The sequence below is a fragment of the Charadrius vociferus genome, unplaced genomic scaffold (assembly GCF_000708025.1).
Source record: "Charadrius vociferus isolate BGI_N301 unplaced genomic scaffold, ASM70802v2 scaffold647, whole genome shotgun sequence".
In the NCBI taxonomy this organism is placed as follows: domain Eukaryota; kingdom Metazoa; phylum Chordata; class Aves; order Charadriiformes; family Charadriidae; genus Charadrius; species Charadrius vociferus.
In genome coordinates, this window is record NW_009649585.1 from 554,486 (window position 1) to 572,295 (window position 17,810).

Below are 17,810 nucleotides of genomic sequence, written 5' to 3' on the forward strand. Positions count from 1 at the left end.
CTTTACCCGGGGTAAGTGCAGGAGGGGGAGTTCTGGGAACTTGCAATTGGACAGTATTTTTGGGCATTAGTTCTTCCTTCGTTTTAGCAAGGAACGGTCATGTGGGGGAGAACTCTTTTAAAATGGTTGTCTCACTTGTAAGTTAGATATAGTTTTGATATGAATTCAAGGTCGAGTTCCCATTCTCGTTCTGGCAAACTCCATGCCTGTAGAAAAGAAGGGCATTGGATTAACAGGAAACATTTCTGTGCTTCTCAAAACATGTTTTTAATGGCTTTCACTAGAAGTTTTTCATGTAATACATCTGGATCCCATTAGCTGTTTAAAATCGGGTTATTTTAAGCTTATGACTGCACATAGTTGAACGGGGGGATATTGTATTTTTAGTTCAGCTTGACTGTACTTTCTTTCCCAGTGAGTAAAGTGCAGCCTTTTCTTTCTGAATGTGTGGATCTCAGGGCAGAACACCCCGTGGAAACGCAGCCCCGTGAGCAGGAACTCCGGATCTGCTATATTCATTTCTTTTCATATTGTACTCTCCCAAGCCCAAACAAAATCAGAGCCAATCCCCCAGCAGAGCTCCTACCCCTGAGCTCCAGCCGGGACGCAGAGGTGAGTACCTGGTCCGTGTGCCCACGTGGCTTTGCACCAGCTCTGCCGCAGGAGTGAGGAGAGCAGGCGCGGGGCTGGCGGCAGCGCCTGCCGGTGGGACGTGTCTTGTGTCTAGATCATGCTGCGTTTTGGTCCTTGTTAAAGGCAAAGAGTAAATATCTCGTGCCTGAAGACTGTACAGAAGAGCGCTGCTTCTGTGCCAAATACTAAATCAGATTTACGCTGGCAGCGGGATTACAGATTTCAGACTCCTCAAGGGTGGAATGAATGACCAGGAGGCGTTACCCATTCATACGATGGCAGTGATTTCTGCAGCGCGTGCAGCCGGAACAGTTTGTTAGGTGATGTTCATGCAGCAGTTATCCCGCAAAAGGCTTTTTAGCCCTGGTAGATTCTTTTTCTCTAATGCTCTGAGTATAAATTTAGCAAAATGGTTTCACTGCTGCAAAATAGTTTCATTCCACTTACCCAAAGATGAGAGCTTCTTTTATTGCATAGGATATTTGAAACTATAATTAGCTCTGACCTTTAAAAGATAAAGGATGAGAGATCCAGTTCCAGGAGCCGTCGTGCGAGGGTTCGGGCGGCTGCGCCCTGTGCTTGCGCTGAGCCTCGTGCAGTGGCGAGATCCCAGCTCCGTACGGAGGTGTTATGCTGGTAGCGTTGGCGAGCGTTGGCTTTGGTTGTCTTCGGCCACAGCTCCAGCAAAAGACTCTTTGTCAGATTAATTTTAGTTTCGCAAACTGTTACATCTTTTTTTCCTTTCTGATTTGGAAGTAATTTGACTCCCAGATTCTCCCAACAATTGCAGATGGATTTTTCCTTTACTTGTAGCATATTTTTAATGGTTTTATTTTGTTCCATGCTGTTAAACAGTTAGCATGTTGGTCGGGATACCCATATGCCTGTATTCTGTAAGGTGAACTGCCAAGGTTGTCCCTAAGAGTAATTTTCTTTTGGAGCCACTGAAATAAAACTGCTGTATAAATGCAAGGTCCTTCTTCACACTTGCTCACTTCGGCAGCGTCCGCTGCATCTCTTCTGAAACAAGCCTGGGAACCCAGCAGTCGTTTCTGCTACATCAGTTTAAGAAAATCTTTATCTTGATTTAGGAATTGCCTGAGTGTCTGCCAAAAAAGTATGAGTTCTGTCATCATCCCCATCGTTTCGCTGTACGATTTCCCTCTGCTTTTCCGTTCCCTCCTCTCTGGCTCAGCGCTGCGCCAGGTGTTTGCCTGCACTGGCTTCAGCCGCTGGGCTCGGAATAGCCCAGTCCTGCAGCTGGCTACGCTCCGTGCGGTGACAAGGGAGGAGAAGGCAATAAATCAAAAAGTAAATTAGTGGCTGAGTGAGCAAAGATCTCCCTAGTTGTGTCTAATAGACGCATTGAGCTTAGAGGGACATTACAGTCGTACGGTCAGTTTTGTATTTTCTCATTGTTGTTTATCTGACACTCTTTGTGGAAGCAAACATTAGCCAGAATATTAGTATTAAACATCATCTTGGGCAAGTAAGCAGATGTATACTGGAAGCCAGAGGGATTTCAAACAAATATCCCGCTACTTTCACACCCTAAAAGGTAAATAACCTGTGTGAGATGAGACACCCAAGAAAAAAAAGAGAAAAAATATTTTGGGCGTCTTCACCTTTCTGTTAGTTTCGGTCTCATGCAGTGTGCAGAACTGTGCTGGTACCTAACGCCAGAGGAGAATGATGCGTCTGGGTGCTGCTTCTTCAGGGGTAGGATGGCCTTCAGCCGGGTCCTGGCTAAAGTCCCATTGCAGCGGGCCGGTCGTGCGCTGGGCAGTGCCAGCAGAAAGCGCGTGGTGGGATCTCAGTCCCAGGGGTCAGGAGACTTGTGGTGTTCCTTCCACTGTTGCCTTTGGAAACACTGGGAAAACACAAGGCGGTGTACGCTGCTAAAGTGGACGTGGGGTCAAATCCTACTTCAGTTGCCTTTTCTGAGGCTGCGGTTGATGGGTGCGTTCCTTTATCCAGAGGGTTACGCAGAAAGTCCTCAGCATTAACTGAATCGGGACTCCAAAAGGAAAGCCACAAGGCAGCGTCTTGATGAAACTGTGCAGTCTGCCCGTTCCTGTAAGAAGGGGTCCCGAGGCGACATCCCGCATTTAACATTTGCAGCAATTTACTGCAGTTTTTTGAAAAGAATTAACCAGTCATCACCTCCAATAAGCTATTGTTAAATAAATCTTAATACTTCTCTTTGCTGCTGTTAGCACAGTTTCTTTATAAAGAGAACTGATTGACCAATGGTTTAGGGTCTGCAGCTCTTCAGGGAACCCAATACCTTGTCAAATGTCATCAGGTCTTGCCAGACTGCAATTTCTGATGCAGTTGACCTTTAACATAATTAAAGTTGTGTTGTAATTGCAGTTCTCAGAAGAAATGCTTTTGTGTCAATGACACGAGTAAGTCTAAAGTGTAAAGGAGTCTCTGTCCCACAAATTACAGCTGTAATTGGCTGCAGACGGATCTTCCACCAGGATTTATTCTTGCAGCTGGGACATGGGACTGTATTGGATCCGGTCTTAGTTTATCTAACAAATCAGGGCTCGTGAGGTTTGGCTGCCACATGTTCCACTTTATCTCATCCACATTAGTCTTAGAGAACTGTTAACATTTCACCTGGCAAACGCCTCTCCCAGCCAGGAAGCAGTGAAACCTCCTGAAGGAACCAGCTGGCGCGGAGACTTTGGGCCAGGCGTGCAGGGTTCTTCATTTTGGAGCTATCCTGGCTATGGACGTGTATGTTTAATTGCTTCTCCGAGCCAGTCCTCTCAAATACCCAAGGGTTTTTTTGTCACATTTCCGTCCTGGCCACTTACTACAAAGGTGATGTCTCCATCCCATCTCTCGTATGCCTCCTTGGAATGAGGGGATTCTGTTTACTGCTTCTAATCCACAAAATCTACTGAAACTCAGCCCTGTCAGATACTGGCCCTAATCTTAGTCATCCCTAATCTTTAGCTGATCAAGGAAATCCTTATTTACACAGAAAAAGCACAAAGCAACTCATCGAGTGTTTTAAAACCAGAGCATCTCGCTGGATGTGCTGCTTTCCCGGGTGTCGCTTTACAGTCTGTAATTATTTCTGCAGTTTCTCCAAAAGTGCTCTTAGGATTTAAGGGAATGAAGAGGTATAATCTCAGCTCCACACATTTTTCAAATCATACGAAAGCCTGAAGTGAAGACAGAAGTAAACTTTCCTGAAATTCTGCTTAAAGGAAACAAACCCAGCTTGTCAAGCTTCATCCTTAGGGGAGTCTGAATATTTCTCTACATGTGTATGTCTTTGTGTTAGACCTCCGCTTGGCTGCCTGCAGGGTTCTTAGAAGGTCGTAACCTTTCTGAGAGCTTTTGGGTCCAAGGACCCAGGGGTGTACTCGCACAGGTTTATCCTCCCATCCATCCCCCCTTCGCTTTGGGGCCCGCAGCTGTGACTTGGTTGCCTTTCTCAAGTTCTGTTCGTTCTTGAGAACCTGTTGTGGTTACAGCTGTCGGACCAACACAGCAGCCGTTGTGGCACCGAGGGCTTTTACACCGTCAGAGGATGCGCAGAATGTCCTAATGTGGCTTTATTGTATCTGCTCTGGGGCTGAGTTGTCTTCCCAGGTGGGGGGTTTAGCCTGGGCTGCCATCCTGGTTTTAAAACATTAGTTCTCCTTCTTCAAAGACAGCGTAAAAATCAAAATGTGGCTAGAATATGAGGCTGGAGAAGAGTAGCCTGTGTTTGGCTTAGTGTTTCTGTCTGACGTGGAACTTGTCGTTTCGGCAGTGATAGGCTTCGAAGAGGATGTGGTTTATGTTCCTGCTATTCAAACGTCTCAAAAGCAGTAACAGTCTATTTCTCTGCCTGCGTTTTAAATGTTAAACCAAACTTGTGCTTTCTTTGCGTTTAACACCTCCAAGCAAGGATTAGCTTTAGAAGGACGGGGGCACAGCGTTTGTCTGGCCGCGGGCTGTGTTTGCAGCGGTGGTGGACTGGGAACGTGCCGGGGTTGGGTGGGAGCGAGGGCTGTGGCTCGGCTGTGCCCGGGCTCACCGGGTGACGACAGCGGCCCCGGGGGCTGCGAGAACCGGGGCATCCAGACACGGAGCTACATCCTTTCATTTTGTGCTCTTCACTGGTGGTCCTTCCTTTGAGCATAATAGCAAATCCCTCAATATCCCTAGTTTTTATTGTGTCCTTAACCGTTTTCTGTACTTTCCTGAATCCCATCAGATTTTGTTGGTGTCATGTGATCAGCACTACAGTATGTGAGCCAGTCAATTGAATGCGTCGTAAGAATTTTACATGCTTCATCTTTCCATCCTTACACGTAGCGTCGCCTCGCTGGCTGTTTGCATTCACCTGTCGGCTGTAATAGATCCCTTTCCTGACATGACACAGTTAATTTAGATTACGGCAGGTTCTATGAGCGTCTTGGGTTTTTTCCTCCAAAAACTTACTTACCCCTTTTCTGATGTTTTACTTCATATTTTTGGTCTTTTGTTCTCTGGATTATATTTTTCTGAATTTCCACACAATTCCCTCTGATCTTAATTAAACTAAATATTTAATATTTACCATTTCCTGCCTTCCAGTCTGCCACGAAGCACTAAACTGCTCCCTACTTAGCACGTGACCTCGCAGAATTTTTGCTGATTTCTTGCCCGATTACCATTTGATTCTGTTCTTTGCCTTCTTCTGTTCTTTGTTTTTTAAACAATAGCCAAATAATCTTTAGAAGCCTTTTGTTGAAAATCTCTAGAAGTGTGAGTGAACTCTTGGCAAAAAACTGTCTTTTCTTCCAGTTCTTTTTATTGATGCATTCAGAGAATTCCAACGAGTTTGTGAGATCTGCTTCTCCCCTCCAGGTGCTGATCAGACTATGACCTTTCCAGCGTCTTCTTATTCTTCTTGAACTGCAATTTCAGCCAAATTGAGAGACAAACGCAAGTTTACATTGCTGCTCTTTCAAAGCACAGATACAACCTTTGCTTTCCAGGTCTTGCTATAACATCAGGCTTCCTTTTTTTTTTTTTTGTCTTTTGAGTGGTAGTTCTGCTTGCTGAGCGACTGTGTCACCTTTATCATGTGCGTGGATCATCTGGGTCTGGTAATCTCGTCAGCAACTTTTAAATTACCGGTTTCCTACCATACCTTCGTATTGTTGTTTTTAATGACATTTCGGAGTCTGCTATTCGCTCATCTCTGTGGTGCATGCCTCCTAAAAAACTTGCTCTTTTCATTTAATGCCCGTGTCACATGTGAGAACTTTACTGTTTATAATTTGTTGTTACTAATTCTATGCATTTAAATGCAATGTTGCTTTGTGATGCGTACTGTTATTTCTGGGAACTTCCCTTCTCTGTGGATACTGAGCGGGATCACACTGTGGCTATTGTTAACGAAGAGCTGTTGTCATCATCTCTTACCTCCTTTCTGTTGCAGAGGGATATGACTTTAGCCTCATGTATTCTGGAACTAATTGCTTCAGGAAGCAGTAATTTAAATAGTTTACATGTGAATCTATTTATTATCTTTTATGGTAGGGATCTCCCTGCCCTGGGATCAAACATTCTTTTACTCTTCATTTTGTGTTTCCTTGAGCTTACAGTGGACATTATTATCTATACAAATTCACGTGCAGATGAATCCAGACCACAAATTTGCTAACTGGCGGCCTCCATACGCCGTCTCAGAGATTTACCTATAGAGCTCATTGCAGGTGCAGCCACATCTCGTTGATGCTCTTGGCTGTGCCTACACGGCGTTTGTTTTGTTGCGGCCATCGTCCAATGGAAGGCATTCCAATTGATGTCTTTCTGCTTTTGTCTTTTTTTTTTTTGGCGGTACTATCTCAGTGTCAGCAGCCAGACAGCTTTGTGCAGCCCATGAGTGCAGATCCCCGGGCTGTGCGTAGGTGCCTGTGCTGCGTTCACCTCGCCTGCTGGCCAGTGCAGTCGGCGTTTGCCAAGACAATTGGGGCAAACCCGTGACTGGGAGAGTTTGGGACCGAGCGGTGTCCCATCACCCCAGTGCTGCCAGAGCAAAGCATTTTGAGTATCCTGTGCCAAACAGGTATGTTCAAGCCACACCACCCACTGTTATTTAATTCCCCCCCCTGGTTTGGTGGTTGTAATGAGAACACTGAAAAGTCTAAATGGCCTGAGAGGAGAAGCCTTGCTGTAGGACTGCACGTGGCTAGGGCTAGATTCCTTTAAGCGTCTAGGCTCATCCACTGAGAATATACGTTCATTTACTGGGATATCCTGTGTATTCCCATAGTCCTTTTTAAAAAGGAGCAAGTGATAGTCAAGTTGCACTTCCTTTGCATGTCATTTATCTTTTCGCTCTTGCGTGGGATTCGGGTTTAATCTGGTCGGAAACTGCTGTCAGTTAGGTGTCTGACCACAGGTCGTTCCAGATGAAGCCAACCGTTGCCCGTGTCTGTATTTCCAGTTAGATTTGAATTGGCTAAACCTGCCTGAACCTGAAGCCTTTTCTCAAGCTGCAGTGTTGTTTGATAGCAGCTATTTACAAGAGGAATAAAAGAAGAGGTGAGATGAAAAAAAAAGATGAAAAATCTGAAGATGTTCATAGGAATTGCTGTTGGCTTTCAGAGGAGAGCAGCTGCCTTGGTGGGGGGGAGGAAACAGAAATGATTCTTCATGCGAAAAGTAACATTTGCTAGAGGTGCAGTTTTCATGAGCCTCGTGAGATGATCTGAAATGGTGGGGACTGGCTAACGTGCTGCAGGCAAATGGATAAAGGTTGGATTATGCTGTTTTTTCTTTTTGTAGTGTCATCTAGACTGTCGCAGACATCCTCCCCGCAGTCAGGCTGCCCGTCACCTTCCATCCAGACAGGCAAAGTCATCTCCTCATCCCAGAAGCACAGCAAGAAGGCACTCAAACAGGTAAGTGGCCTGGTCTGGAACCGGGTTTGGGTATCATTGCAGTAATTTTATTTCTCTGGTAAATCGCCTTTCTCAGTGAAACTGCACTCTGCAGGGAGGTAATTCAGGACTTCTTGGCTGTCTCACAGTAAATGGAGGTTCACTAAAACATCCCTCTCTCTTAAAGGCAGTTCAAAATACTGTGCTATTTAGTTCTTTGCTTTTTTCCTAAATAAGCATCTGGATATTTTTTTTTAAATATTATTATTAAAGAACAGATATATTTCTTCTCTCCCAACCTTTTGATGAATGTGCTTAGCTTTCTGCAGTCTATTTTAGTAAATGGAAGGTCTTTTGGGGAAAAAAATTAAATCCACTGACTTCTTCCCCTAGTTAGCGGCATACTTTCCCTCCCCAGGAGTTCTATGGGTGCAGTGTGCGCGTATACATGGAGGGAAGATGGGGAAGGAGGGCACACTGGCTTTGCATTGCACCTCTGCTGGGTGTTACAAGAGAAAGAGGGCTGATTATTTCCTATGCTTGGGGAATGACTGTTGTGTAGATAGTGTTAATTGTGTGCACGCAGGATGGAATGGGTAAGGGTTTGTACTTCAAATGATTCGTTTCTCCTAATGAAAAATGCAAGACAAATTAGTCCCCTGAGTGTCTTATTTGCAGGTGTTTCCCCAATGGCATTGTTTAATTTTCCACGATCCTTAGAAAGGAAATGCTTTATCAGGGTTAGATTTATTCCTTAGTAAAGTAAAAAATCTGTAAGGACTTAGGAATCACGCTGCAGAGGAGGTGCTAGCCCAGGGATTACAGAAGCTTGTCACAGACAGATGAAATCATGATGTGTTCCAGATAGGATTCACCTTTTCCAGCCCAGCCTGTTTCCCTGACTTTTTCCAGCTGAGAAGCAACACTCAGGATGGCATTCAGCTAACGGAGATGCCTGCGACCCTGGGGAAAGGGTCTGCAGTGAGAGAGAAGGATCTAATTAGGACATATTATTGAGGAGAACATTACAGGGGAAGATAAGGCAACTGGACAAACTGGAGCTTTGTTTCCAGCAAGAGCGAGTTGAGTTGATGTCAAAATGAGGTGCTAGCTTTAAGGAATCTCCTCGCTTCTTTCTTTTCCCACTTGGCTGTTTCTCGACGGAAGCAGTGGTGTTACTGTGATGTTGCGTGCTGCTGATAGCTGCCATAAAGGAGTGAGATTGTGTTGTCACTTTAGGCTAATTTTCTTCTGAAGTTCAGAGTCAAGCTCCCACTTTCATTTGAATCCTCAGAAAATTGCTTCTCACTAATTCAGCAAGATATTAATTATACTCTCTGCTTTCCCTTCCTCATCCCTCTTTAAGCCTGGCTGGCAATCATTTCTCTCCAACATCCGCAAAGGCTTTTCTCTTTTAAGAGAGTGATCAAACAAACTCAAGGTTTGTTATTAACAGTCCTCTTGCCCCTCTCGTGCTCAGCAGTTCCTCTTCATTCTCTCTGGTCTGCAGGTCCCCGTTTCACAGAATCACAGGTTGGAAGGGATCTCTGGGCAAAGCCACACTCCATTTCCAAACCTACCCTATTTCCAAGCCTGTGCTCCATCTACTTTTCTCCTCTTTTCCCAGCCTCTCTCCTTACATGCCTAATAATTTTCTGCTTTTCATTTATGAATTCCCCATGCTCCTGCTCCCACCAGCTTTCCCCCACCTTTGTATTCATTCCCGTCTGTCTCTGCTCTCTCCCTCCTCTACTCCCCAGCTTTCCTACTCCGAGCTGTCTACTTCCCCAGCACCCTTGTTCCAGCACTGTCTCTAAGTGTAATGAAATACATCAGAGCCAGCGAGTTCCAAAACTGAGACAGTGTGCTCAGTTTCACTGTTAATCTCATTGGTTTGGGGAAAAAAAATCAGAAACTGTGAAAGAGAAATGGGGAACCACACGGAGGCCCTGATGTCTGCGTAGCATACCTGTTTGTACTCAGCAGTTCTGCAGCTGCCTGCGCGGCAAAATGCCGCTTCTGCTGGTCATCATCTTCCATCACAACAGCTCTTCCCCCTGAGCTCGACTCTTCTGTAGAGCATCAAATTGTAGCATAGTGAATAACTTGCCTTCTAGGCACACGGGAGTAAAAGGTGTTGCTGAAGAACACCATAACCATTCAGTCTTTCTAACGTACCTGTCTCAAGTTTGCTCTAGCTTTGGATCAAATTAAAAACGTTGCATGTCTAATCCTTTGCTTAATTTTAGTTCCAGTGAAATTCTGCCATTCTGACCAAATACTGCATCTTCCACCTGTTCCTAAACATGGTTGCCACTGTGGTCAGAAAAGGTTATAAAAGGTAGATAAAATGAGCAAATATAGATAGCAAGAAGGAGAGAGCAGTGTTATGAGTAGAGTAGTAGGAAAAACATAAGATATTGAGGGAAGCGAAAGTTAAAGAAAGCTTTCATATTTTTAATTATGTCTGCGACCCAGATGATTTGCTAGTGTGCGCTGGAGAAGACGGCTGGCTGGATTCAGCCCTCCTGTCTTCAACGCTAAGTGATGATAATATTACCAGAGGATAGAGAGAGATTTCTGAGTGAGAACTTTTAACCCTGGAACATGGTGCTGCCGCTGTACTGATGATAAGTATCAGGTCCTTTAAGAAATAAGGATCAGAATTTAGTTCATAAACACATCAGAGTTAAAACCATAAAACACAGCCAAATAATATGGTGTGCAGTGGTGTGCCATCACCACACAGTAAGTAAGCAGACAGCTGCGTTTCTTACAATCATTTGGAAAAATCCTGAGTTAGGGGTTTGCAATACCCGAATCTAAATTGGCAGAGATATGTCAGCGCTCATCCTGCTGGGAAGATGGAACAGTCATGGGGAGAGACCCCCTTTGTTACAGCGCGTGTGTGCTGATACAAAAAACCACCACACTGAGACTCTGAGGGCACCATCACAGTAAAAGTGCATCTTGTATTCAGACGGAATTTCTTATTTTGTGCCCCCGGTCCCGGCACTGGGCACCGCCGGCAGAGCCGGGCTCCCCCTTCTCCGTCCCCCCCGCAGGGGTCCATCCGCACGGGTTGGAGCCCCCGACCTGCTCTGCTCCAGGCGGAGCGGTCCCGGTGCCCTCAGCCTCTCCCCACCGCAGAGGTGCTCCAGTCCCTCAGCCTCCCGCTGGCCCCTCGCTGGGCTCTCCCCACTCTGCCCAGGTCCCTCCTGCACCGGGGGGGGACCGGTCCTGGTTTCTGCGTAGCATACCTGTTTGTACTCAGCAGTTCTGCAGCTGCCTGCGTGGCAAAATGCCGCTTCTGCTGGTCATCATCTTCCATCACAACAGAGAACTTTTAACCCTGGAACATGGTGCTGCCGCTGTACTGATGATAAGTATCAGGTCCTTTAAGAAATAAGGATCAGAATTTAGTTCATAAACACATCAGAGTTAAAACCATAAAACACAGCCAAATAATATGGTGTGCAGTGGTGTGCCATCACCACACAGTAAGTAAGCAGACAGCTGCGTTTCTTACAATCATTTGGAAAAATCCTGAGTTAGGGGTTTGCAATACCCGAATCTAAATTGGCAGAGATATGTCAGCGCTCATCCTGCTGGGAAGATGGAACAGTCATGGGGAGAGACCCCCTTTGTTACAGCGCGTGTGTGCTGATACAAAAAACCACCACACTGAGACTCTGACATTTACAATCCAGATCCAGGCAGATGGGTGGTTTCTCACCCATCGGTGGAAAATGCAGGTACTACTCTAATTCTTTCCTCTGATCCTCTCCAATCCGCTGACCTCATCCCATCCTTACCTAGCCTGAGCAGCCGTCCCAGTGCCATCAGGATTCACAGCATCACAGAAACCCCGATAGCTTGGGCTTCAAAGGGACCTCTGGCGTCCCTCTGGTCCAACCCCCTGCTCAAGCAGTGTCACCCAGAGCCGGTTGTGCAGGGCCGTGTCCAGACAGCTTTTCAATATCTCCACGGAGGGAGGCTCCACAGCCTCTCTGAGCAACCTGTGCCAGTGTTCGGGCACCATCACAGTAAAAGTGCATCTTGTATTCAGACGGAATTTCTTATTTTGTGCCCCCGGTCCCGGCACTGGGCACCGCCGGCAGAGCCGGGCTCCCCCTTCTCCGTCCCCCCCGCAGGGGTCCATCCGCACGGGTTGGAGCCCCCGACCTGCTCTGCTCCAGGCGGAGCGGTCCCGGCGCCCTCAGCCTCTCCCCACCGCAGAGGTGCTCCAGTCCATCAGCCTCCCGCTGGCCCCTCGCTGGGCTCTCCCCACTCTGCCCAGGTCCCTCCTGCACCGGGGAGCCCAGCGCTGGACCCGCCACCCCGGGGTGGCCTCGCAGAGGGAAGGGTCCCCTCCCTCCATCCAGATCTCATCACGGTGTTTTAAGATTAGAAATTACACCCTCTGCTGTGGTTTATACCGTTGGCTTTCATCATTATCCACTACACTTTTATTTGTGGCCGCATACGTGGAACGACTAAGGCCAGGGACTGGGCTGGGTGCACCCTACGAAAGCTCTCCAGTTGGTGAACGGTCACTTTGTCACCTTTTCTGCGAAGAAGGGAGGTGGACAGTACAGATTTTTTTCCCCATTAAGTGCATCCCCGTGGGCTTTTACCATCCTTAGCACAGACCGTCGGCAGGTGCAGAGCAAGAGGTGGGTGCGCGGGAGCAGCTCCCGGTCCTGCTGCCATCACCCGCGGTGGAGCGGGCAGGGAGGAGCGTGCTGCTGACATAAGGTCTTTGTTTAAATAACAATTAAAGGCGGTGCTGATGATACTGACTGGATGGCGCCATCTTGAATTACGCTCTTCTTCAACTCCATAGAATAAAGTGGTGGTTTCCGCCCTCGACAGTGGGGGGGTTACCTCAGAGCTGCCCTTTGTGCGAACGCACCTGTGTGCTGAGGAACATCTGCCCTCCGTTGAGGGCGGCCCAGCGACAAAGGACAGCTTAAAGGCAAACAAAACGAAAATAACGAGCCCCTGCGCAGGGGCCCAGAGGGAGCACCCACGCAGGCAGGTCTGGGTTAGAGGAGGGCTGTGGGCTGGCGCTGGTGGAGGGGTTTGCTGTGCTCAGGGGGCTCTGGAGAGAGACCCCCCAAGAGAGAGACTCCCCGAGAGAGAGACCCCCTGAGAGAGAGAGACCCTCTGAGAGAGACACACTCCCTGAGAGAGACCCCCTGAGAGAGAGAGACCCTCTGAGAGACGTTCCCTGAGAGACCCCCTGAGACACAGAGAGAGAGAGACCCTCTGAGAGAGACACACTCCCTGAGAGACGCCCCCTGAGAGAGAGAGACCCTCTGAGAGGGAGAGACCGCTGACAGACCCAGACCCTCTGCGGGACCCTCTGCTGAGGCTTCCACAGCTGGGGCGCCTGGAAGCTGCCACCTGATTGGTGGATGCGGGGTAGTTAGCATGTTCCTGATTGGCCGGTTGCTGACAGGCGGGCTGGGGGAGTGGGGCCTTGCATGGCTGGAGCTGAGGGGAGCTCTGCCTGTGTTGGGGTGTTATGGGGGAGCTGTGTGTGGGGGGGGTATTACAGAATGATTTGAGTTGGAAGGGACCTGAAAGATCATCTTATTCCACCCCCAGCCCTGGGCAGGGCCACCTCCCCCCAGCCCCGGCTGCTCCAAGCCCCGTCTAACCTGGCCTTGGATCATCTTACCCCCCGCCCTGGGCAGGGCCACCTCCCCCCAGCCCAGGTTGCTCCAAGCCCCGTCCAACCTGGCCTTGAACACCTCCAGGGATGGGGCAGCCACAGCTTCTCGGGGGGAGCTGGGCCTGGTCTGGGTGTTATGGGGGAGCTGAGGGCTGCTGGGCCTGGTCTGGGGTGTTACGGAGGAGCTGGATCTGTTACAGGGTGTTATGGGGAAGCTGGGCCTTTCCCCAGTATTTACAAGCAGGTTATTGAGAAGACCAAGCCAGGCTCATCACAGTGTGGTGAAGGAAGTGGGATGATGAGAAACAATGGGCATAAGTTGAATTGCATAAGGAAAAACAGGACACACGGGGAAAAGCTTTTTCCCCATGAGGACAGTCGGGCAGTGGAGGGGGGGCCCAGAGAGGCTGTGCCATCTCCAGCCTTGGAGGTTTCCAAGACCCGACTGGGCGGAGCCCTGAGCAACCTGGGGGAGGCCGAGCTGGCCCTGCTGTGAGCTGGAGGTTGGACTGGAGACCCCCCGAGGTCCTTTCCCGCCAGAATTACTCTGTGATTATGACAAGACTCAATATAAATTAGATGTATTAAAGAAGCCCGCAAATATTTATAAGAGAGAACATAAGTGCAAAGCTGACACGGAATTTAAAAAGATGTATCTAATGAATAATTGTTTCCTCCTCTTCCCACACATGCCTCAGCCACCATTGGCGTGGGCACCTCAGGTGCTGCGTGACCGAGAACTGAGGTGGCACAATGAACAACAGCAGAATTCTTTTACCTAAGCTGAGAAAAATGCAGCAATTAAATGGCATACAGAATGGGTGAACTGAATGCACAAACCCTTAAATATTTGAAGTGATTTGCTTAATGGAAGTACGGGATTCGCACAACCCCCTGAACATGCTAGTGGTCTTCATAGCCCAGCACTTTCTGGACATTCACTGTTGCCGGCAGTTCATCTTCAAACCAAAGAAGAATTTGTAAAAGCTTTCTTGAACGTGTTTGTGGATGTTTGTTACTGGTATGAATGCGAGGTCTGTCTTTTATCTTTCTGATTTTGTAAAAGGTTTTGACCTCAATAACAGGAGGTTAATTGTGTGTTGCAGAGGATACTTCCTCTTACTGGTTTTTGATTTTGCTGTGTTTCAGTTTGGCTGAATGTTTTGTTTTTTTTTAACCTGTGGTAGAAATGGCTAAACAGGAACTATTTAATAAATTGGAAAATAGGAAGCTAACGTGTCCGTCCGTTATCTGTATCCTTTTGTTCTCAGTCTCCCTCATTCGTGTCTTTACAAACTGAAAGTCTGTCTGTCTTATGTTTTCCTCATATGGCAGATTCTGCAAGTTTCTGCATATTTTTATTCTCTCCTCTAGTTTTAACTGTATGATTATTATTGTTGTTGTTGTTGTTTTTAAGATAGCAATGATCTCTAGTTAACAGTCCCACTCATTTCTATATATGCAGCATATTTCCCGTTACTTCCTATTTTGAAATTGTACCATATACTTGATCTGTCATAACTTATTCTGCTGTGCAGTTTATTTGTCTGAAAACAGACACTTTGGTTTGGGTAAATGCTGCAGTTTAACCAATGCCTTCTTACTTCCTTGTCTTAGTCATTTGTGCCTTTTAGGCTGTGTTATGGTTGCTCTAACAGTCTTTTCTGAAACAAAGGATTTTATTTTCTTCCCTTTAGTGTTGTAATTGCTGTTACTCTGCTAATTAAAAAAGTCCTTTCTAATGAGCAGCATCTCTGTTGAAGGCTTTTTAGTAAGTTGCTACTTGCTTCTCGAGGAGACGGAAATGAGTTATATTACGGTACTTTGAAGTTATTTCTATAATTACTTCTTAAACCAACTCTGGATTTGGAATCCTTTCTCTTTGCATTCTCTAGATATCATTTTTTTCGTGAAATGACACAACTTAAGACATTCTGGAGCCATTAACTTTTTTGCTTTAGATGCAAAGGTAGGGAATCTGTCTGCTTGTACTAAAGTATTTACATAGACAGAATCAGTGTCCCATGTGAACTGAATGTGTTTCCGAAGTCATTTTGAACTTTTGACGTAGTTAGAATCAGAATCCAAGTATCTCCACTCTAAACAAGCGGTTTGTACTGTGTGCTTATAATTTCTAAGAATATTTTGAATTTCTCTTTGGTCATGTTTTTCTGTCCTCTTCCCCAGGCCTTGAAACAGCAGCAGCAAAAGCAACAGCAGCAGCAATGCAGAGCCGGCATGCCCGTGTCCTCTAATCAGCACGTCCTTCTGAAGGCTGTCAAGGCAGCCAGTGACTCCACGTCGGCAAAATCTGGTACGTGGCAGTGACACTCCTATGTGTTCTTTTACTGTCCTGTCTCTCTAACTTGCCTTTTCTTCCTCTTAGGGGATGAGAGAAGAAAGTGCTCTTTTCATGTGGCATTCTTTTTGTTTCCGAAATAGTCTAGCCTCTATTCTCCTGGCTTTGATTTTATTAGGGAAGCATTCAGTTAAGAATAATCTTGAATAGATCTTATTGTGCCATTGTCTGGTTTAAAAGCTTTTTTCTGTGATAAATGTCTTCCCCAATAGTTGTCTGTGCACTGCAGTCAGGTACTTCTCATGGCTAAGCAAATCAGGTGGTGTTTCTCTTAGTATTCATTTCTTTCCAAAGTGGCTCCTCATTCTGTAGTGTGGCTTTCATGTCTTGTTCCAAAGAATGTTCTGATCTGAAGGATCCCCAAGTGGTTTCCAGCATTTATGCTGCAGTAGAAATTAATGAGATCACCGCTTTTCTCCTCTTCATTCAACAGTGCATTAGCTCCCTTACCAGCAGCAACATTTCACTAGTTGTCATAAATTCTTGGTAGTTACTTGTAGTTAGTTTTCTCTAAATTCTTTTCAGTGTAACTGATTTCCATTATAAGCTCCTGGTTCTGTGAGCATGACTCAAGTTGTTTGCTTTTAGATGCAAGAAATGCCTCTTTGTTTGTATAGACCGATTTTCATGTTGTACAAATAAATGACTTTGTAGACTAATGCCATCATTATTTTATCAATCCACAATTTTTCAAGTCATCTGTAAACATTACCAGTAGTGGCTCTGTACTGTCTCCCACATCACTGAGAACCAATTTGCTTTTCTTCATAGTCTACGGCAGACATCAGAGCAGCGGGCCTGTCAGATCACATCAAACACGTCTGGCCCGGTGACCTGTGTCCCACACTGCTGATAGCACGTGCAGGAAGCGTGGAAAGGCAGGGTAGGCACGTATAGTGCTCTCCCAGAATTAGGTGTGGTGTGCTCAGGGACCTCCAAAGCAAGAGGAGGTGTCTGTATTTCACGGACTTGGTGGGATTTTCCGCAGTGGATTTGCTTAACAGAAGGGGTGGGAATGTTGACTTTGTAAATGCTTTGTGGCAAACACCACACTGTAAAAACCACTAATTTTTGTTTGGTTTGAGCCAGGTTCCTTATGCCTTTATTTGATTCCTTCTAATTATCAAACAGGCAATGAACAATTATTGTTTATTCAACAGCTTCTTGCCACTCATGACTTTTGTAGACATCTCTTCTTCAATCTGAATAGTCCTACCGTGTTCTCTCATTCCTCATATGGAAGGCTGTATGCTTTTTGCAATAGCAAATGAAAACTGTACGTAGTATTCAGGGTGCAAGAGGCATTCTGAATTTGTATTGCATAATTTTGGTATTCTGTATTTTGTTCATCTTTTCTTAAGAATTCCTAGCATTCAGTTTGGTTTATTTTGACTCTGCCAAGAGCAGGCATTTTCCTAGAACTGTTGAGATTCTGAGACTCTTTCCTGAGTTGTCATTTCCTGTTTTAGCACCCAACACTATGTATGTAAGGTTACAGGAGTGCTTTTTGTACATCACTTTGTGTTTCTGTACAGTGAATCATATCTATGCTTTTATCACTCAGCCATTCATTGTCATTAAGTCCTTCTGCAGCTGTAATGGGGAGGGGAGGTGTTGGGACCTAAGAAATAACCAGAATTTAGGTGCACGGGGTTAGTACATGTGGTACGGAGCAGGGAGAGGCAGGGGTGGGATCAGCAACATTGTGTACAAGAGGAAAAGAGGGCTGGCTTTTTGAGGCTGAGATCTCTTCCAAAAAACAACAGTCTCCTCGTCTGCTTCACAGTCCTGCTGATTCCAATCCTGCTTCACTGTCTTCTGCAACACGTACACAGTCCCTGCCTGTTTAAGCTGTGCGTAATTCTGAAGTCCCTACCCTTAGACCCCATCTGTTACACTAATTGTCATGGGTAAAATGCGGTGCTATCTGTCAAACTCAGGCACTTCTATGAGATGGAAATTCCCTCCCCTTCAGTAATTACCCTGTTTCTCCATCCTTCATGCTTGATTTACTTGACTGGTCGTGATTCATCCCAGCAAGATGACGATCATGGACATGTAACCGTTGAGGAAGGCACAGCAAGAATGCTCACTCTAAAAGACTTCTGTCAGGTGTACTCTCACAGATGGAGTGGCTGAGACTGGCAGTCGTGAAGCTTGCCCCAAAAAAGGAAAAGCAAGTGATCAGATCACAACAAAATTAAATTTCCAACCCCAAATCCTAAGTTATTTTCAGTCTTAAAAATTCCTTTTTGGT

At 46.3% G+C, this 17,810-nt stretch overlaps 1 protein-coding gene across 1 annotated transcript in view; it reads left to right on the forward strand.

The window, feature by feature from the left end:
• ASXL2 (additional sex combs like transcriptional regulator 2) overlaps positions 1–17,810 on the forward strand; it is a 147,401-nt gene that overhangs the window by 108,482 nt on the left and 21,109 nt on the right. Inside the window, 2 exon segments of the mRNA XM_009890372.1 lie at positions 7,420–7,535; positions 15,382–15,494. Coding sequence (XP_009888674.1) covers positions 7,420–7,535; positions 15,382–15,494 — 229 coding nt within the window.